Genomic DNA, 21,130 nt, shown 5'->3' with positions numbered 1-21,130 from the left:
TGGCTCCACCCTTAGTAACAGTCACACGTGCCTGCCCCTCTCCCCCGAAACAGGAAGGGCGAAGACCTAAGTGTTGTCCCTGTCCGAATGGTGAGCCTGACTGCAAGGTATAAATAGCCCACTGCTGGGCTGTTTCATTGGTATATATCTGTGTATTTGAAACTTACAGGTGTATATAATTTAAAGCGGTGTTAAAATCTCTATTAGGTGTATGAAAAGACTATCATCCATGCTTTTGCTTATGTCTATTTTTACCTAGATTGAGGGCAGGTGCACATCAAAAATTGCAATTTTGAGGGAATGGGGGAGAATCTCAGTTAAAGTTCACAAACTCCTGGTTTGAGGGCTTTTGATATTTATTTTTTTCTACATGTTGAATTTCTCTAGTCCAGCAACATGTGGTCATAGAGTTCATTTACAGCTACCTGGCTCTCCGTGTTCTGTGCTGTTATTTAGCTCTAATTTGTTCCTAAATGTCTTCTAAAAGCCCAATAAGCAGGGGAAGTGTTGGTAATGCTGCTAGACAATATTGATCTCCCATAGTTCAGCAAATTCTCTGGCCAGGTCCCAAGGATGCTAGACTACTGAGGTTCAATCTGTAGTAGTCTCACTGCTATGATTATGAAGTTAACCCTTAAATATAAAATCAAAGATTTGCAGGGGTTAGGAGGAAATTTAAACAAGAAATCCTAAGAAATACTAATCTGCATGTCTTTAATCAACATGGGTATTTTAAAAGCAATGTTAAATGGCACTTGCTTTAGTCAGTTTCTCACAAATTGTCAACAAAATAAAAATTGCAGAAGCCTCTTACATATTTGCCTTGAAGTTAGAAACCACTTAAATTAACTGATTTATTAATAAGTGGGACTCTTTGTCCAATTATTTTAAGTACTAACAGACTTGGGAACAATTTTGTGTGTCTAATGTGCCTTGAAACCATTTTTTAGGTTAATTACATTTCTTCTAAGTCAAGTCACTATAGATATGCCCCTTAGGTTTTTACACAGGAAGGTTTTTTTAAAAAACGATTACCTCATTGGCTAGCTCCAGTAGTACAGGGGAAGCTGCATTTTTCTTCACCGCATTTAGGTACCTAGATAAGTCAAAGCCAGGTAAATCCACAGTGGCTAGAAAAGCCCATATTCAACATGTTAGTTTCCCCTCTATCTCTTTCTCTTGGGCAAATACTACACACAGCCTAGCAGGGAAACACTAATTCAATAGAGACTCTTTCAGAAATAATCCTTGTAAACTATCATTAACTTTCAAGGGTTTCATCCTGCAGATTTGTAAGATATAGCAATCTTTAAAAATACAGTAATTAAGCCAAGCAAATTCTTAAAATTGTATTTTGGTTGAATGCCATATAAACAAGTTATATCTGTATTAAACATGCATAGCACAATAAATCTTTACTATCCACAACGAAGATTTTGGGTTCAATAATAACTTCAAATGCATCATTATGTAGCTACTGTCATGGGGTGCAAACACGTAAGTGTAACTACTGATTTTACCAGTTAGGCAGCACTCTGACAGCTCTGATGTAAGCTTTCAATGGTTAAATTTAACAATGTGAAATGAATGTTACAAAAAGGTAAGAAAAAAAACTTTTTTATAATCAGGACTGCATGAATAAGTGGTGAAGCTTCTGACCATTCCCTCACACTGAACTGACTTTTTGTCAAATTCCTATCGTTTGATATTTGTACTGCAGTAATGCCTAGAAGACTCCTTCAGGATTTGGTGTGAAGAACTTGTATCACTGGCAGTTGCTGAGAGGGTCAAATGGTACTTAAAGAAAGAGAATCAGGTAACAGTCATAAAATGCCACCAATATTTAACCTCTTCAGAAGACCAGTTGTGATAACTGTCTAAAGCTAGTTTGATAACCTGCTCTAGAGCCTCCCATATTGCACATCAATCAATTAAGTAAAGGAAAAGCAGAAACATGTTTCTAGGAAAAGCAGAAAAGCGAGTTCTATTAATTGGACATAATGAGAAAGTCTGGAAGTCTGAGGCTTGTTGCTGACTCCAACACCACCTTGCTGTGAGTGCATCAAAATATATTTCTGCCTCAGTTCAACCATCTATGAAATGGTTATAGCAGCATTTATACCTGTGAGAAGTTGTAGGTATTGTGAGTTTTCATTTCTAAAGGATTTTGAAGTTCATTCATGAAAGGCATGATAGTAATCATCTTATAAAAACACACTTTCAGTTGCATGAATAACTACTTAAAAATTCCCTCCAGTAAACAGATGAATACCTATAATTTGTTTTTGTAAAACAAATAAGAGCTCTCAAATTTTCAGATCAGTAGCACTCACTCAACACTGATTTCCATAACTTCATACCTATCTAGTTATTCCATTGTCAGCAGCAGCTACTCTCTTTGATCTATTACAGGCCAAAAGCATCTCAAGCTCTGGTGTGTACTTTACTATAAACTTAGGGACTTCTTGAAGATGCATACTGTGACAGACTGTTTCATTATGTCAGAAAGCATCCTGAGGTTTCTGATAAAGGGCCTGCAATTTTGCCCACCTCTAAGATAACTCCATGCAACTTGAAAAAATAACACCTACACTTAGCAGCACTATTACCTGTACCCAGGAACATCATTAGTGCAAGCAACCAGGGCTAGTATCATTCCTATCAATAATATGTAGAGGCTCTTTGATCAAGTAATAGACCAGCCTGCCATGTTACAAGCGTAAGCCATAGTATATTTGTCTTCCAACACCAACATCCTCTTAATCCTCTACCACATCATTGGTAGGTGTCAATCCTGTTGCTTCACCCATCTCCACCCTAGGTAGCAGGCAGCTATTCATCCTACTGCAGTCAGAAACAATTTGACTCTAACTTTCAAGAAGACGTTCAGACACACCTACCCCCATAAAGCTGCAGAATGATTATTGTTCATATCTCGTTTGGAGACAAAACGAGAGCAACTCATAGAAGAAAGCCAGCATAAAGTAGGACAACAATAAATTTAGGGTCCTTTTCGATGGAAACTGACTTTTGTACATGGCACTTAAGTATTATAGCATGAAAACACACTATACCGAAAAAAGTGTCTTCAACTATTACAATAAAAATATAATATGTGCATGTCATTTTAATGATTCTACCAAGTAATCAAACCCTTTACTTGTTTCTGTGGGGTAACTACTTCAGTCAGACAAATTTTTCCTCATTTAGCCCAAAATACCCACAAGAATCTACTAAAATAGCTTGGTGAGTAGACAAAACATTTTTACATCATTTCTGATAACACCAAGTTTCATATATGTGAATTTGTTACACAATGGCATCATACTTGAGACTATATAAACCACGAGGAAGATACGGTGCCAAATCCTGATTTCCTTATGAAACCAGACTTTACTCACACCAATGCAACCTCTACTGCATATAACGCAAGGACAGTTTGATTCCATGTCTCCTGATTTAAGGCACTTAATCAAAATACACAAACACTAAATTGGGTGATCTGGAGACATAGTCATCAAAGTGATTCAAGTCTTTTAATAACTAATGTTTCAACATGTCCCGAGAAGTAGTCACAGTATTATTGTATGGCTAGTTACTTAAACTGTACTAATGAAAATTAGAAACAATATTATGTAATAATAATGTAAATTTGCAAGAAAGATTTTAACAAATATCCTTCCTAATCAAAGATTAAATACTGGGTCAGGCAAAATGTGACCACTGTAATGTGATAAGGCAGCACAACTATTTTTCAAAAGGAAATAGGAAAATACGTTAGAGCCGTGGTGTCTAACATACTAGCCATATGTGGCTACTTGGCTGGTTCAGTGTGCCTAGCTGGCTTGAACAATGTGGCTATGGCCAGCTGAATGTGGCTAGTTCACTATAGCAGTAGCCACTACAGATAGCTTCTGCTTCAGAACTGGTTGGACACCACGTTGTTGGAGTTCCTTCCTTCATGTCTAATCCTATGAGATTGTCTTTGTTTCTAAATATATGACTTTTGCAAAAATATTGAGACTACCTAATATTTTACAAATGAAAGCTTTTTGTTTATTTTCTCCATTCATAAAAAATAATATAAAAGCATAAATATTAGACACGTGTAATCACAAGTATGATCTCATTTGCCACGAAAGCTCTTCAGATATGTCAGTCTATATAGTAATATTCTTTTTGTATATTTCTACCAGTTATCAATAAGCCCCAATTATGTCACAGAAATATCTAAAGAAAAGGCAAAAGAATTAAGACAAACTATAAGGTGTTAGCAATTACTATTTATTAATTCAAAATGCATACAATTGTAAAATTATTTTGTAAAAGTGACATATAAAAGGTTCTCTTTCCTTCCTAAAAGGTGTTTCTGACATTTTTGTGCTTTTACCCTTAGTTCACTCCTGTTTATAGTAAGTTGGTAAATACATTAATTTTCACTGAAATGGTCTTGGGGTACTTCCACTATCCTTATTTCAATCTGGTTATTTATTTTACATTAAATTAGTCTAAATCTGATTTACTCGATTTTAATTACAATTAGTAGGTACTATAATACCTACTAATTGGGTGGAAAGGTATGTCTTGTCATACCTTTGGTAGTAAGTTTCAGTAGCCTCAGCAGTGTGATGCTTTGCATGTGTCCTTTTGATTTGTTTCTAAAAAGAAGAGACAAAAACAAAGACTTTTATGATATATCAAGTCAGATACATAAAGTATGAATGTCTGAGTAGATGATTTGTAGCCTCCATATTCAACTTAAGGACAACTGAATTATATTTTGAGAATTCTATACAGAAATGGCTTCTCATCTATCTACAGAATAGAATGTTTTCAGACTGTACTGAAATGTACCATATATGTAAAAGCCAGTAAGGTCATAGTAATTGAATCTAAATAAGTTTGCTGAGGGCTGCAGAGGGCAAAGAAAAACTTGTTCTCTCTTTCAACCTTTGTATTAATTTTCCCTCAATTCAATTCCATCTAAGTCCTCTGCACTCTAGTTTTACAATTCAATTGCCATTTTTAACCAGGAAGAGCATTGCTTAAAAACAACTTATTTGAAAAACCACAAAAAGTAATTCCACAGAGACTTGCCACTTGACTGACACCTGTCATCTCATGATAAATGACTCCATTTTCTGCCTCTCTTGCCTTCTGCCACTCCGGCAATGGTCATTTATCATCATCTCTGTCAGCAATGGAAAGCAGCACTGACAGTGCAAGTCAGCAAACATTTAGCACATGGAACCACGCAACACAGGGAAATTATTATTGTCAGAATAATAATGGTTTAGCATAATTTATTACAGGTCCACCAAATAAGCAAAGGCTAGATGTTATTAGACAGATGGATGGGTAGGCTTGGCAGCCATCCACTGAGACTCAGGCGGTGCTTGATGTGGAAAAGGGAACATCCTCCAAACCAATCAGAAAGCTGGCAGTTCAATTACAAAGAAATAAAGGGACATTCATCATTCAATTAGGCACCTGTCAACCCTCACAAAGGAGAAAACTTCTAACCTGGTACTCCTGGGAGAAGATGCTCAGCAGAGTGGACTGCGATTGACTGGAACAAATAAAAGAAGGACAAAGTTAATTACTGGAGTGCACTGCAAAGAAACAAAAGAGGAGGGAGCTTCAAAGGTAGGCCTGCTGCCCTGTAATCTAACAGAACATGAAAACAAGTGTGGAAAAGTTGTTCCAGATGAACACCTCAGACAAAGGCTTCCTGCTGCTAGGTCAAGGAGAGAGAGAATGAGGGAGGAGAGGAAAAGAAAATATAGCAAGAGTTTCAAAGAAAACTAACATTGTTTGGGTGATTCTCTCTCAATATCAGAACCCACAAAGTCATATCAGTAACATGTAGTGGAGTTAAAAGGGAAGGGAAGGGAAAGAAAGGGAAGGGAAGGGAAGAACAAAAACAAAGCACATTTCTGTTAATAATTGATGGAGTTAAATTCCATTAGCAGTGGCAAATATGTCCCGTGCTCATTGGCAATATACTGAAATTCATTGTTAGCGGCAATAGAACCTCTTCAGTAGCCGCCTCTTATTCAGGGTAGAAACTTAGCTCTGTCAGAAGTAGCATATGGGACTACTGGAACATTCCCACTGAAACTGATGTGCTTTGAAAATAGAAACTTTCACAGCAGGAAGCTGAAATTCCCTGGTGTCAGTCCTTTCCAAAGACTGCCATAAGCTTCATTCATCTAAGGCGCCACTCAATGTCAAACACCTGGCAATGAAGCAACCTGGAAAATATTCTTCCCAAGTGGGAATTTTTCCCTTAGAATTGTTAACGGTTAGAAATGGGATAAGATTTTTTCCCCCCCTCTAAAAGGCAATCAATACTACACTGCTGCAGTCTTCAATTGTCCTCTGTGGATACATCCAGCTCATCACATCTTGAATGCAATTAATTACTTCTGATATATTTTCCTACCAGATGCAACTTGAACAAATTACAGTTTCAATAAATCGACTTATATAGTACAGCAAAGCAATATGAATAATTAACATTTTTCCTTTCATGAGTACATCTGCTAAACATATCTTAAATAGTTCTGATATTCAGGAACAAAGACTGAAATCATATTCTTTTATCAGCTAACTCATACAAGAATTTAACAAGTGTTAAGTCTAAATGTTGTTTCTGTATTTTACATTACTGACCTATGCTACAAACTTAACTGTTATAGCTAGGTATGCAAATAACCCCACTACTGCACTATTTAAGTGCCACAAAAATAACTATAGATAAGGAAGAATTATCACCATTTTACAGATGGAGAACAGACACCGAGAGATTAAATCACTTGTCTAGAATTCACACTAAGGGTACATCTACACTGCAAGCTTCTTTCAGAATAAGCTTTTCTGGAAGGTATCTTCTGGAAAACCTTATTTTGAAAAAGAGCATCTACATGCATAAAACGCAACCAAACAGTGATTTGCTATTTCGAAAGATGGCATCTACACTGATTGGACGCTCTCTCGCATTTAAGGCCACCCAGAACCAGTTCAGGCATGGCAGTAGGTCAGCAGTTGCTTCCTGGAGCTGCTCCCTAAGGCTGAGACGTGAGCTTAAAGGGACCCTCCTGGACAGCCATTTCTCAGATTCTTTTGCTTGCTTGCCTATCTCTAAGGGACAGCAAAGTATTTCCTCTGTGTGCTCTAGTACACCACAGTATTCCCAGCCATGGAGCCAGAGCTGCCTCTAGGCACGCGATGGCCCCACACTGCAGGCTGCCTTCATAGCCCTGTATAAGCTTGACCCCGAGCTGATCGAGAACTTCTGCCTGTGTCCAGGAATGATGTCCTTGCAACTATACCCCACGGTGGAGTGACAGTTCTGCCAGCTGGACACGAGTTCCACCTGGTGGGACCAGCTGGGGATGGAGCAGTGATACAACAAGCAGTGGCTTCAAAGCTTCCGCATGAGGAAGGAGACATTCCTGGAACTGTGTACCTGGTTTACCTCTGCCCTCAGATGACGGGACACCCAGATGCAACCGGCCATCCCCCTAGAGAAGCAGGTCATCACTGTCTGGAAGCCATCCAGGCCCTACAGTTACTGGTCCATAGGCAACTAGTCTGGCATGGGGAAGTCAACTATCTGGGCCCTCCTCATGCAGATATGGTGCTCTCAGGCTGCAGTCCCTGGAGGGGAGGTGGGGGAGTACTAGAAAGGGGAACACTAGGGAAAGGGGAGTGTTGAGTGTGTGAGGGCGGGGGGGAGGAGGGTTCTGCAGTCCTGCCCTCACAGCCCTGCGGGGGACTTCATAGGGGGTGGCTCCTGGGCTCTTTCTGGGGGTGGGGCCCTCAAGCACGACCTTTAATTCTCTGTTTTATATCTTTGTCTCCTTCTGCAGGTGGTGAGGGATTTGCCAGATTTGCCGCCCTGGACTTCCCTAGCTGCGGGGGCGGAGGGGAGAGGAGGAGGAGGAGGAGGAGGAGGAGGACGAAGGGATACATCAACAGGAAGGGATACATCTCGATGGTCCTGCAAGCCTTGGTTGACCACTGCGGCCAGTTTACGGACATCTTTGTAGGCTGGTCGGGGACATTGATATGCTACTGTGCATCGTGGGGGATGTGTCCTAACCCCTCATGCTGTGGCTGATGAAGCTACACTGAACACCTGGGCCCCAACAAGGACTGGACAAGTCCCGCATGTAGGTCGAATGCGCCTTCAGCCACTTGAAGGGGCACTTCAGATGCCTCCTGACCCGCCTGGATGTGGGGGAGCAGAAGGGAAGGTTACTCACCCTGTGCAGTAACTAGAGTTCTTTGATATGATTGTCCCCATGGGTGCTCCACCTTTAGGTGCACCAGCACCGTTATGCCCACCAGTCGGAGATTCTTGGTAGCAGTGCCCCTCCGGCCGGCCACGCACATGAGGCTCAGGCTCCTCAATTCTTCTCTGATCCGGAACCCAAACAGAATCCGAAGCAGAGGGGGGAAGGGAGAGTGGTGGAGCATGCATGGGGACAACCATCTCAAAGAACTCTGATTACTGCACAGGGTAAGCAACCTTCCCTTCTTCTTCGAGGAGTGTCCCCATGGGTGTTCCACCTTTAGGTGATTACAGAGCAGTATCAGTGCCTGGCTTTGGGAACTTCGGAAGGCTTGTGTCAGCTACTGAAAGTATGGTTAGGCTGAATTGTCTGCATATGATTGAATGGCATAGTGAGGCGAAAAGTGTGAGCAGAAGGCCATGTGGCTGCTTTGCAGATCTCTTCCGTGGGGATTCCGTGGAGGAATGCTTTGGAGGTAGCCATTGCCCTTGTGGAATGGGCACACACAAATGAGGGAGACTGTTTGGTGACTATGGCATAAGCCATCCTTATACAGTCTGAGGTCCACTTAGATAGTCTCTGTTTGGAGATCGATTGTCCCTGAGATCTTTCTGTGGAGGAAACGAACAAGTGAGACTTTTGTGGACTGGGCATTTTCGTTGCAGATAGAAGGCCACTACCCTACAGACATGAAGGCTATGGAGAGTCCGTTCCCTGTTGTTGCTATGAGGCTTGGGGAAGAAGACAGGTAAGTAAGTTTGTTTGTTACCTCATTTCATTGTAAGTACTTTGGGGAGGAATTTAGGATGGGTCCGTAGGCCCACCTTGTCTTTGAGGAAGACCGTATAAGGTGGGTTGGTCATAAGCACTCCCAGCTCTCCCATTCTTCGTGCTGAGGTAATAGCCACGAGGAAGGCCACCCTCATGGCTAGATGGAGAAGGGAGTGCATAGCTAGTCATTCAAATGGTTTGCCCGTTAATGACCTTAGCATAAGATTAAGGTCCCATGCAAGGACTGGTTCTTTAGTTGGTGGGAATGTATTGTGTAGGTCCTGCAAAAACCTCTTGATTGATGGATGAGTGAAAATGGAATGGCCTTGTAAAGGTGGGTGGAATGCAGATTTGGCTGCAAGGTGGACCTTGACAGAGCTGAAAAATAAACCAGAGTTGTGAAGCTGTAGTAGGTAGATGAGTATGAGTGGTACTGCCATCTGTGTGGGAGTGCAGCATTGAAACAAGCACCAGCTACTGAACCGCTGCTATTTTTGAGAGAGTAGGTTTTCCTCACTGCAGGTCTGTGGCTGTTCGTGAGAACAGTTTGAACTTCTGGAGGATACTGGGTCTCTGTCGTGGTTAACCAGCAAGGAGCCATGCATGCAGGTGAAGATACTCAATGGCAGGGTGCTGAATCTTCCCGTTCTGTTGCATAAGCAGTGACGGAATAGGAGAGAAGCGATGAGGGGGGACGGCTGGCCATGCATAGAAGAACTGGATACCAAGTCTGTCTGGGCCACTGTGGCACTAGCAATATTACTTTGGCTCTGTCCTGTTTTATTTTGAATATCACTCACTGGGTAAGAGGGATTGGTGGAAACGTGTATGCTAGAGGCGTGTCCCATCTGATGCTGAACGCTTCTCCCAGAGATCCCAGGTCTAGTCCCGCTCCGGAGTAATATTGAGGGCACCATGAGTTTGTGTGTGTTGCAAAGAGATCCAGCATAGGAAACCCCCATCTGCGGAACAGGAGATTGATGGCCAACCTGTTGTTCTCCCACTCATGATTTTGACAGAAGTTTCTGCTGAGGTCGTCTGCTAACACAGTGTTTCCCAAATTGGTGCTTTGTGAAGCAAAAGCAAGGGTTCCATGAGAACCTGGCACTCCCCCGCCCCCTTTTAAAGAGAAAGAAATAGTGGTGGGACACTTTTTTTTTTTGCTCAACAAATTGCGGTGGGTCTTCTCCCCCGCACCGACCACATTTTACCCTGGCAACACTAAGGGTTCCTTGAAATTCTTTCAAGCTAAAAAGGGTTCTGTGGCCAAATAAAATTGGGAAATACAGTGCCAACACACTGTCCCTTCCTGGGATATATGTGGCTATAAGGTGGATGTGATGAGGGATGCACCATTCCCATAACTGTACTGCCTCCTGAGGAGGTAAGAATGGACACCATCCTGCTTGTTGATGTAGTGCATTGTTTTCATGTTGTCCGTCAGTATTCGGACGGTATTGTTGCGTATTATCTGGGAGAAGTGCATGCATGCATAGCGGACTGCTCTGAGCTTGAGCAAATTGATGTGTTTGCATTGCTCATCTGGTGTCCACATGACTTGAACAACCTGGCTCTGTAAATGAGCCCCCCAATCTGTTAAAGAGGCATCTGTGGTAATTGTAAGGGTTAGGGAGTTGTGTTGAAAGGGGACCCCTCTGCATACATTGTCGATTTGTGTCCACCAGGTAAGAGACTTTTATCTTGTCTGGCATGTTGAGAGACTTGTTCAGTGGGTGAACATGCAGCCTGTACACTGTCCTGAGCCATGTCTGCAACGATCTCACGTGCAGGAGTGCATAAGGTACCACAAAGGCGGTGGCTGCCATGTGACCGAGGCAGTGCAGACACTGCCAGGTGGTTATACAGGGAGTCCTGAATTGCTGCGAATCTGTGCTATGGGAGCAAGGCTATCGTAGTTATGTAGACCAGGAGTGCCCCTATGAAGTGTAGGGTCTGTGTTTGGAGCAAAACACACTATGCCAGGTTTATGCATAGTCCGAGTCTGCTGAACAATGTCCTGGTAATCATCACTGCCTGCTATGGCAGGCAATCGTTGAGGTAGGGAAAAATGGTAATGCGTCTTGTTCTGAGGTGAGCGGCAACCACTTCTAGAACTTATGAGAATACCCTTGGGGCAGTCAACAGGCCGAATGGTAGGACTATGTACTGGAAATGTTGGTTTGTCACTATGAATCGGAGGAAGCATCTGTGTGACGGATGTATTGCAATGTGGAAGTAGGCATCCTGAAGGTCAAGGGCTGACAGCCAATTTCCTTTCTCGAGGGTGGGTATGACTGTGGAAAGGGTTACCATTTTGAAGCATTGGTAACAGACATAGCGATTGAGTTTTCTGAGATCTAGCATAGGTCTCCAACCCCCTGAATTCTTGGTTGTAAGGAAACAGTGTGAATAAAAACCTCTTCCTCTGTACTCAAGCAGCACCTCTTCTATGGCCCCCAATTGTAGGTGATATGCCTCTTGTAGGAGCACAGTCTTGTGAGAGGGGTCCCTGAAGAGGGACAGAAATTGTGGTTGTGGATGGGCGGTGGAGATGAAGGGAATTACGTAACCCATGTTGATGATCTTGAGAACCCACTTGTCGGTGGTAATGGATCACCAGGCAGGACAGAATGCTGCTAGTCTGGAGCCAAATGTGGTATAAGAGTTGGATTGCTGCCCTGGATGTATGGGGGCTGTCTGATCCTCGACCAAGATGTCAAAATGATTGATGTGCTGGAGCTTGTTGGGTGAGGGGTTGCTCCGATGATTGTCTATGTCTGAGTTGTCTGGAGTGCCATCTGTTGTCATACTGTATAGTGTGGCTGAAAGGCATCAGTTTGTAGCTATATGTGAACTGTACATTCTGCTTTTTCCTATTGGCAGGAGGCTGGATGCCAAGCGTGAACAAAGTGACTTGGGAATCTTTGAGGGAGTGAAGAGTCAGTGCAAAAAATCAGGACATCTCAAACGGGAGGTCCTCTCCTGTGCTCTGAACCTCCTTAGGAAAACTGGACAGTTGGAGCTAGGATACTCATCTCATCATTACTGCGGATGCCAGAGATCTTGAAGCTGTATCTGCAGAATCAAGAGTGGACAGAAGCACGGTTCTGGAGATCAAGGAACCTTCCTTCATCAAGGCCTTGTATTGCTCTTTTTTGTTGTCTGGTATAATTTCAATAAAAGTTGACAGTTGGCCGAAGATGTGGTATGTATATTTGGAAAGAAGTATCATGTAGCTGGCGATGCAGAATTGGAGGCTAGCAGAGGAATACGATATCTTGCCCATGCCACCAAGCCTCTTACAATCCTTGTCATATGGGGTTAGTCTGATACTTACCCCTCTGGTTAGAGGCCTCTACTACTAGAGAGTCTGGCAAAGGGTGATTGAAAAGAAATTCTGCACTATTTGACGCAACGTAGTATTTTGGTCAAGCTTCTTTGATGTAGGTGGGATGGTTACAAGGGATCTTCCAGAGGAACTTAATGCTTCATTCATGGGTATGAAAGCCTCATTTGTGATGAGGCATGAAGAATATTCGTTAGTGTTGTGTGTCCAGAAGCGTGGAGAGGGATATTTCCAGTTTGTCTCTTACTTTCTTGAAGAGTTCTTGAAAGGTCTTGAAATCGTCCCTGGAACTTGTAAACAACATGATTGTGTCTGCCATCGAGGATGGCAAAGAGTGTGTAGGTAAGGGGGAGCGTGATGGTTGCACCATCCCCATAATATCCATATCATCTTCCCCTTCTGAAAATTCGAACCTGTCCAACGAGTGTAAGCTGGTAGGACGAGGTCTGGTGGACGAATGGTATTGGCGGCCTGGTTGGGGAGCGGGTTACTGTCTAAACAGAGCCCATGGGTCACAATAAGGCCAATTTGGCAGCGTGAATGAGGGTATCCACTGCTGTTCTCACTGCTGGGTCTGTATCAGCTTAGGTGAAGAGATCTTGGCAACTCGAAGCTGGGGCAGATCTTCCTCCTCTGAGTCAAACTGTGCACGAGTATCCAAGAGTGACATTTTTGCTCTGTCAGGGGTGCCATTGGTGCTAAAGAGCAAGATTCCCGGCACCATAGCTACTGAGAGCTCAGCTGTTGTGGTGAACTGTGGTATGAAGGGAAGTGGAGCTATCAGCAGCACAGCACTGTAAGGGGCCGGTGCTGGTAGTGGACAAGTGACCAGGAGCGTGGCTAGTCCTTTTGATCGTTTAGCCGCTGGGTGGCCAACCCACAGCTCACGAGCCACATGCGACTGATTAAAAAAATGCAGCTCCTGCTGGTACTGCTCAGACCAGCAGCTCTGTGCCGCATTCCAGCAAGCTCATAGCCAGCCGCTCAGCACACACGCACCAGCACCTGAAGGGAGACACGCAAATGATGGAGCTGGCTCCAGCATTAGGTTATTAGAGCTATGCTTGCAGGCAGGGAGCTCAGCTGTGTTGCAGGACTGGGAAAGTGCCAGGAACCGTGCACAGGGCTCAGCAGGGCTGTGGGAGGAGAAAGATGCCAGGCGCTGTGCTCAGCTCTGCTGTGGGAGGGGAAGGTGCCAGGCGCTGTGCTCAGCTGGGCTGCAGAAGGTGTCAGGCGCTGTGCGCAGCTGGGCTGCGGGATGGGGGGGGAAGTGTGGGGCGCTGTGCTCAGCTGGGCTGCGGGAAGGGGAAGTGCCGGGCACTGTGCTCAGGGTAGAGGTACCAGGAACTGGGTGTTGTGTGTCAGCTGGGCTGCCCAGGGGCTGGACTCAAGGGGAAGGAGGGAGGCAGGGAACCAGCTCTGGACTCAGCAGGTCTGCAGGGTTTGAGAGGAGGTGCAGGGAAACAGGGCTCAGCTAGGCTGTGGGGGTTGGGAGTAGGGAACAGACAGGCAGCTCAGCTGCGCTGCAAAGCTACGTGTGCAGGGAACTGATGCTGGGCTCCTCTGAGTTCTGGCCTTTTGGGGAGGTGCGGGGAAGTGTGGGGGGGAACGGGGGGGGGGGGAATCTCAGCTGGGTTGCAGGGGAGGGAGGTGCAAAGAAGCCTAGCGGGGAGGGGGCAGCAACAGGAGGCCTGAAATGACCTCCCCAGTCCAAAAAAAACCCCTCATCTGGAATCAGTCAGGTCCAGAGAGTGCTAGACCAGGGATGGCTCTGGGAAAGGAGAGGGGGACTGGGTTAGTGCCGTGGTCACCAGCCTGTCAATTGTGATCAACTGGTTGATTGTGGGGGCATGACCAGTTGATCGCGAGGTGTTCCAGCCCCTCCTCATTCCATCCAGCTCCCAAGAAGCCCACGCTAACGCTACCTCCTGCGAAAATGGAGGTAGCGCCCCAGCTTCCTGCCACATGGGGGGGGGGAGGGGAAGAGTCCCGCAGCTACGAGCTAGGTTCTCTGTCTCAGGAAGTGCACAGACTCCTCTTCCCCTCCTCTAAACAACCAGCGTGCCTCCTGAAAAGCCAGGTCTGTAGCGCACCAGTGACTTCCTTCCACTTGCTGCCTTCCTGCACGAGGGAAGGGCAGGGGGCAGGGAGGAGGGAGTAGGAGTCCCAGGACCGCTCCAGCTACAAGTGTTCAGGAAGTGTCTGGCAGCCACAGGAAAGCAAGGAGCAGGCTGAGCAGTTGGAGCTGGCGCAGTCCTGGGACTCCCACTCCCTGCCCCTCCGCCACAGGCAGGCAGTAGGGGAAAGGAAGTTGCCGGTGTGCCACAGACCCAGCTGTTCAGGAAATGTGCCAGCTGTTTGGAGCAGTGCACATGCTTCCTGAGACCTCAGACCTGGTGCGCAGCTGCAGGATCCCCAGGTACTAGCCCCAGCTGTCCCTGTTCCCTCCCCTCGGGCAACTTCTCTACCCCCCCCATCCAGGGTCAGAAGTATGGGCAGCCTCCCCACAGTCTCTGAGCAGGAGCCCAGGGGTGCTCCAGTGCTGCCTCCTGGGGCTGTGTGGCGCAGACTGATGCTGCATGTGTACGGATTGCAGCGCAATGGCCAGACCAAGGCTGAGTGGTGATCGCACCACATCCCTTCAGCACCTGTCATCCCCACCTTGTATGTGTGAAAAATTAAGAGCACTCACCTGATGATCCCTCCCCGGCCTCGGAGGATGCCTGGGACATATACAGGCTGTGGAGTACCAGCTCCAGGGTGATGGTGGTCAAAGTTTCCTCTTCCTCCTTCTGGGCTGGGACCCCCCATGATGGCAACAAAGGGCATCTCCAACCTTGTATCCACCACCCGGGGTGAGGAAGGGGCTGCATCACTCCCCAGGATGAGGTACAGGTCATCAAAATAGGGACAGAAGGAGGGTCCTGCCTGGGAGTGTGAGCTGCACTCCTTTACACTTGCATAGGCCTACTGGAGCTACTTAACTTTGCTCCGGACCTGCTCCAGGGTCCTGGAGTGGCCCTTTGTGGCAGGCTCTCAGCTATAAGGCCTTAGATACTGGCTTTACACCATCTGGAGTGGAGATCCCGGAGGTTCTTCTCGTCACCCCACACCTCAAGGAGGGCTAGGATCTCTGCTCCAGACTGCGCACGCCTCTTACAGTGCCTGGCAGGTTCTGGGGAGCCCTATGCATGCTCCCTGAGATGGGCAGGGGACTCCTGGGGGGCTCGTGGCTGGGACATGGTGCCATCAGGTACCATGAGCTGTGCTGTGGCTGGATGCTCTGAGAGCTGGCTTCCTGTTACAGGCTCTGTCCCCTGTGTCTGCTGCTTTAAGAGCTCCATAGGAACAGGAACTATAGAGTTGCGATGAGTGTGGCCAGAGTGGCCAGAAGGGCACCTGTGGAATTTCCTGGAGGCCTCTTTTTTTGACAAAACTCCCTGTTCCACATCCACACACATCCTCTTCTGAAAAAGTTCTCGGAAAAGGCCTTATTCCTCGTGGACTGAGATTTACCACTTTTGGAAAAAGCTGTCCCTTACTATAACTTTCTTTCGAAACACCACAATTGCAACACAGATGCTAGTATTGTTTTTCTGGAATGGTGAAAGGTTCAGTGTAGATGCACCAAACATGTGTGGACTAAAGTCCTGTTCTCCCAAAACAAAGAGATTTTACTAAAGGATTATTGTTTCTCAACCTGCCCCAGTTATATCATCTATACTTTAATATTAGAATTGTAAATGGATATTAGTCATCCTGTAATATACAAATTTAGAGAATACTACTAATAGAATAAGAAAATTGAACAGTGTTACAAGACATTCAAATTATGCAAATAAATGCACACAATTTTTATATTTAACTTATTATTCTTTATATTAAAGATAGAGCTTGTGTATTGATCAATTGCAGAAGAACTTTGTATGTGACAGTTTAGGGGTGGTGAGGCCTGCATTCTTTCCCCCCTTTCCCTTTATCTGATGAGCCAGAAGCAAGTCTTTGGGAACATACTCCACTTAAGACTTAAGATAAGCATTGTTGCCAGTATAGCAAGAACAAGTATGAGATAAAGGTAAAAGGCAAGAATGCATAAACAATTCTGTTTACCCTAACGTACTGACCACGTAAACAGGACCAAAGGACAAGAAGATCCAGATCAGAACCAGATCAATAACTAACAGCTAAGTTCTACATCAACACTAATGAGTAATCTCTGGAAATTTCCTAATTGCCAAACAGGGCAAGAAAACTGTATTTATGGCTGCCTCAGAGCCTAGCAAATCAGACTTCGCTGATGGGCTTTGGGTACTGGCACCTCAGAAGCTGAGACAACCTCCCACTTCGTCCGCAGCCTACCCGGAGTCCCAGGCTTGCAGGAAGGGACGTAAGATATGCTGCTTCTTTGTTATATTGTTCTTCCATTTATGGGGCACAGCTGTTAGCTGTCAGGAAATAAACTACTTGTGTTTGACAGATACCTATGTAGCGTCCTTTGTACTTCGAGAACCCAGTGTCGGACCTGAGACTTACTCTTGCCGACTACAGCCTGTAAGGTCCAATCAGGATCAGAGTGTTATGTTGCTAGGAGATAGGTTTGTGGACACGGTTAGAACAACAAGCAAGGATGACAAATTTGGCAGCAATGATTTGAATGGACATGAAGGAGATGAAAGGGATATCAAGAAGACCCATGAGTATGCAGTAGTCAAGATGGGAGATAGGGATGGCCTGTACATTTTTTTGATAGTGTGACAATGAGAAGCAGCAGCAGTGGTCTTAAGGATGTTATGAAGAAAGAAGCAGCAAGATTTGGGCACCTCCTGGATATGCAGATCTGAAGTGCATGGAGTCCAACATGACACCCAGATTATGGGCAAGAGGAGGCTGTGACAGAGGAAGACAGCTGCATTGTCAACCATGACAGAGAAAAAGGGAGATTAGGAGGGGAGACAAGGAGTAAAGATTTTAAGATGCTAAATTCTTTATTTTACTTTAAACAAAAAGGCTAAAGTGATAAGTCATCTGTTGAGACTACAGTATGGATGACATGCATGTATATTAGGCTGTGTCTAGATTACATCCCTCTGTTGAAAGAAGGATGTAAATTAGGCACTTCAAAATTGCAAATGAAGCAGGGATTTGAATTTCCTGCGCTTCATTTGCATAATCACGTAATGACACTCTTTCGAAAAAGTTCTATTTCAAAAGTAAAGCCACGGTCTAGACGCAGTTCTTTCGAAAAGGGAAGGCTTTTTTTGAAAGATCCTGTTAACCACAAACCATTGACGAGGCCTGTACACGAGTCAAATGAGCAGACGGCTGAGGAGCTGGCACTATCACTAATTTGTAATAAGTATGGGTACACCCCATGATCCAGGAGGATATCCTCTGGGCAGTAACAGGCAACCTCTTCTTTCTTTCTGTTATTGAAAGGAAGAATTGACTTGATTTCCTGAATGATAAAAAGCTAAGGCACACTTGTATGTTTAGTATGTTCCACGTAAAAAACTAAGGCACACTTGATATCCAGGGAATGTAGGGACCTGTCTTAGGGGGAAGGTGGGGCTTAGGGTGAAACACGGGGAGAAAAATGTCTTGCAACACATGAAATTGGGAAACTACATTCAGGAGATTCAATTGAACCTTATCTTTAAAGAAAACAGCAGAAGGAGGTTCTGACATTAACACTTCTAGTTCAGAAACCTGTCTGGCTGAAGTAATAGCCACCAAAAATTCAACTTTCACTGACAAATACAATTTGTCAAAGAACAAGTAGCTAATCACTCAAATGGAGGAGCCATTAACTTTGACAAAACCAGGTTTAAATTCCATGGGGGTACTAGGTCCTTCACATGAGGGTACAATCTATTCAAGCTCTTAAGGAACTGGGTCACCAAGCGTTGCATAAATACGGAATGTCTCCTCAAATCAGAATGGAACGCCAATATTGCAGCCAGGTGAACCTTAATGGACGAGGTGGCCAACCTTTGCTGTTCAAATCCCACCAGGTACTCCAAAATAAATGGAACTGAGGCCTGCAACGGCTGGATACCCCTGTGAGGCCTGCAACAGCAAACCTCTTCCACTTAGAAGCGTATGTAGCCCATGTGAAAGCTTCCTACTACCTAATCACCACCACCTTTACTCCCTCTGAATATTGCTGCTCCAGCAAACTCAACCATAAAGCTTCCAGGGCATTAAGTGGGAAGCCTGGACGCTGGGGTGCAGCAACATGCTGCAGTCCTGGAACAAGTCCTGGAACAAAGGAAGGAGGATTGGGGTGCCACAGAGAGCTAATGGTGCCTTGTGTACCAATGCTGATTGGGCCAGGCTGGTGCTATCAAAATGAGGTTTGCAGCATTCTTGTGGTCCTTGGTCAGCACCTTAGGAATCAAAGGAAAAAGAAGAAACTCATACAGGATGCCTTTCCCCCAGTGAATTTGGAAGGCAAAGTCCAAGGAACCCTTGCTGTTGGCCAGGTAGGAACAGAAGGCCCAGCACTTCCTGTTTCCCCTTTCAGCAAAGTCATCCAGGCAGAGATGACCCCATATCTGGAAAAGGCTCTGGGCAACCTCCCACTTTAGGGACCACTTGTGCATTTGAAACAAGCAGCTGAGGTTGTCCGCCAGCAAGTTCTGAGACCCCAGCAGATATGAGGCCAATACGTATATCCTGTTGGGCAGACAACTCCCACAGCGATATCTTGCACAGGGGAATAGAGTGAGCGCGACCCTGTCTGTTGATATAAAACATCGCTGTGGTGAACCAAGATGCACCTCCCCCTTACTTCACCCAAAAAGGCCAGACAGCCAACTGGACGGCCTTCCATTCTGCTCATACCAGACACCCTGAGTCTTAAGGCCGCTTAGATGTGTGCCCCATCCCAAATCCAAGGCATCTGTAACCAAAGACAGAGGGGGCTGAAGGGTGTGAAACGGGACTCCTTGGCACATGTGAAGAGGATCCAGCCAGCAACAAAAAACTATCACCCATGGCAGGACAGTTAACACTGTCCAGCGGGTGGTGAAATGGCTTGTATATGTGGTTGGCCAGCATATGTAAGGCTGAAGTCTGGTGAACGGGACGACATGGGTGCAAGAAGCCTTCAGCTGTGGGGGCACATGGCAAGTCCTGGCTGTTGTAACCATGTGGGCCCCCAGACCCCAATCAGTCTGCACATGCTCTTGAAATGGGGCTGGAGGAGGAATGCTCTGGCTGCCAATGAGTCCAAATGTGCCACTGCAAACACTATGAGTTGCATGGGTGACAAGGCTGACTTCTGAAGCTTTAGCACGAGACCCAACCAGCTGAATGTGGCCATGGTAAGCTTTACGTGAGCCCTGGCCATAGCTTCAGAGGGGCCCTTGACCAAAAACTAGTCATCCAGGTAGGTGAAGACCTGAACCCCTCTGCAATGCAGGAACGCCACTACCACTGCCACACTATTGGTAAAATCCCTTGGCACTGTAAAGAAGCAGAAACTGATGGTAGAAACCTCCCACTGTGAAACAAGGGAACTTTCATGTGGCCATAGTTCTGGTTCACAGAAAGCATGCACCCTTCAGATCAAGGACAGCATACCAGTCTCCCAGATCCAGTGAAGGAATAATTGAAGCCAAGGACACCATATGGAATTTTAATTTCTTGAGATATTTGTTTAGACCGCTTAAGTCCAAAATGGGATGCAGGCCACCCTTGGATTTCGGGATAAGGAAATAGAACCTCTTACCCCTGAACTGTAGAGAGACCTTCTCTTCTGCTCCTACTGTGAGGAACATCTGCAGCTCATTAACACCCATCGTGAGAAGGGTCCCTGAAAAAAGCCGCCGCCTGGGCTTTGCTCTGGTGTCCCTGGTCTGCTGGGGGGGTCCCAGCGGTTTTGGTGTCCCTGGTCTGCAGGGAGACAGGGAGCAAAGCCTCAGAGCATGCCCGCAGTGGGACATCCCAGGCGCGCTTGGGCTGTCCCGCTGCAGGCGTGCTCTGAGGCTTTGCTCCCCGTCTCCCTGGTCTGACCAGCAGACCAGGGAGATGGGGAGCAAAGCCTCGGAGCACGCCAGCAGTGGGACAGCTGCGGCGCGCCTGGACTGTCCCGCTGCCCTCGTGCTCTGCGGCTTTGCTCCGCGTCCCCCAGGTCAGCAGACCAGGGAGACGGAGCAAAGCCGTGGAGGACTTGGGCAGTCCCGCCACACCCGTCTCCCTGGTCTGCTGGGGGGGGGGGGGGTGCAGCAAGTGCCCCCCCCCCCAGAAGACCAGGCTTTTCTTGCCTACCCCTGGGGTAGAGCAGCTGGGGGCTGCCGGGTTGGTCCCGCAGCGCCGCTCCGGACCAACCCGGCAGCACCCCGGCTGCTCTGCCCCAGGCGTCCCCAGGTCAGCCGCTGCTGAAACTGACCAGCGGCTGACTAAAGGAAGCCCGAGGCAGAGTTGCTCTGCCCCAGGCTTCCTGGAATCAGCCGCTGATCAGTTTCAGCAGCAGCTGACTTGGGGACGCCTGGGTTTCTTAAGTTGAATCTATGTAAGTCAGAACTGGCATCCAGATTCAGCCGCGGTTGAAACTGATCAGTTTCAGCAGCGGCTGACGCCAGTTCCGACTTACATACAAATTCAACTTAAGAACAAACCTACAGTCCCTATCTTGTACGTAACCCGGGGACTGCCTGTATAAGCAAGTCACCATTGTAAGTGTTCAAGTAGGATTTCTCTCTCTTCAAAC

General features: G+C 46.0%; 1 protein-coding gene and 1 long non-coding RNA gene across 9 annotated transcripts in view; one reads left to right on the top strand and one right to left on the bottom strand.

The window, feature by feature from the left end:
- CDIN1 (CDAN1 interacting nuclease 1) overlaps positions 1 to 21,130 on the bottom strand; it is a 237,458-nt gene that overhangs the window by 186,971 nt on the left and 29,357 nt on the right. For 7 of the 8 annotated variants that reach the window (XM_075927022.1, XM_075927019.1, XM_006132709.4 and 4 more), the window contains exons 2-4: positions 5,524 to 5,569; positions 4,594 to 4,658; positions 1,036 to 1,096 (exon numbers count right to left, since the gene is read on the bottom strand). In XM_075927022.1, the coding sequence (XP_075783137.1) occupies positions 1,036 to 1,096; positions 4,594 to 4,658; positions 5,524 to 5,569 (172 nt within the window). The remainder of the gene's footprint in view (positions 1 to 1,035; positions 1,097 to 4,593; positions 4,659 to 5,523; positions 5,570 to 21,130) is intronic. The other variant, XM_075927024.1, reaches the window with a different exon arrangement.
- LOC142829121 (uncharacterized) lies at positions 7,969 to 12,261 on the top strand. The gene is made up of 3 exons (XR_012903414.1): positions 7,969 to 8,177; positions 8,966 to 9,048; positions 11,955 to 12,261. It is a non-coding gene; the product is annotated as an uncharacterized LOC142829121 (long non-coding RNA).

Source organism: Pelodiscus sinensis, chromosome 4 (assembly GCF_049634645.1).
Source record: "Pelodiscus sinensis isolate JC-2024 chromosome 4, ASM4963464v1, whole genome shotgun sequence".
In the NCBI taxonomy this organism is placed as follows: domain Eukaryota; kingdom Metazoa; phylum Chordata; order Testudines; family Trionychidae; genus Pelodiscus; species Pelodiscus sinensis.
The sequence above is the reverse complement of the archived record's forward strand: the minus strand, read 5'-3'. Positions and strand labels throughout refer to the sequence as shown.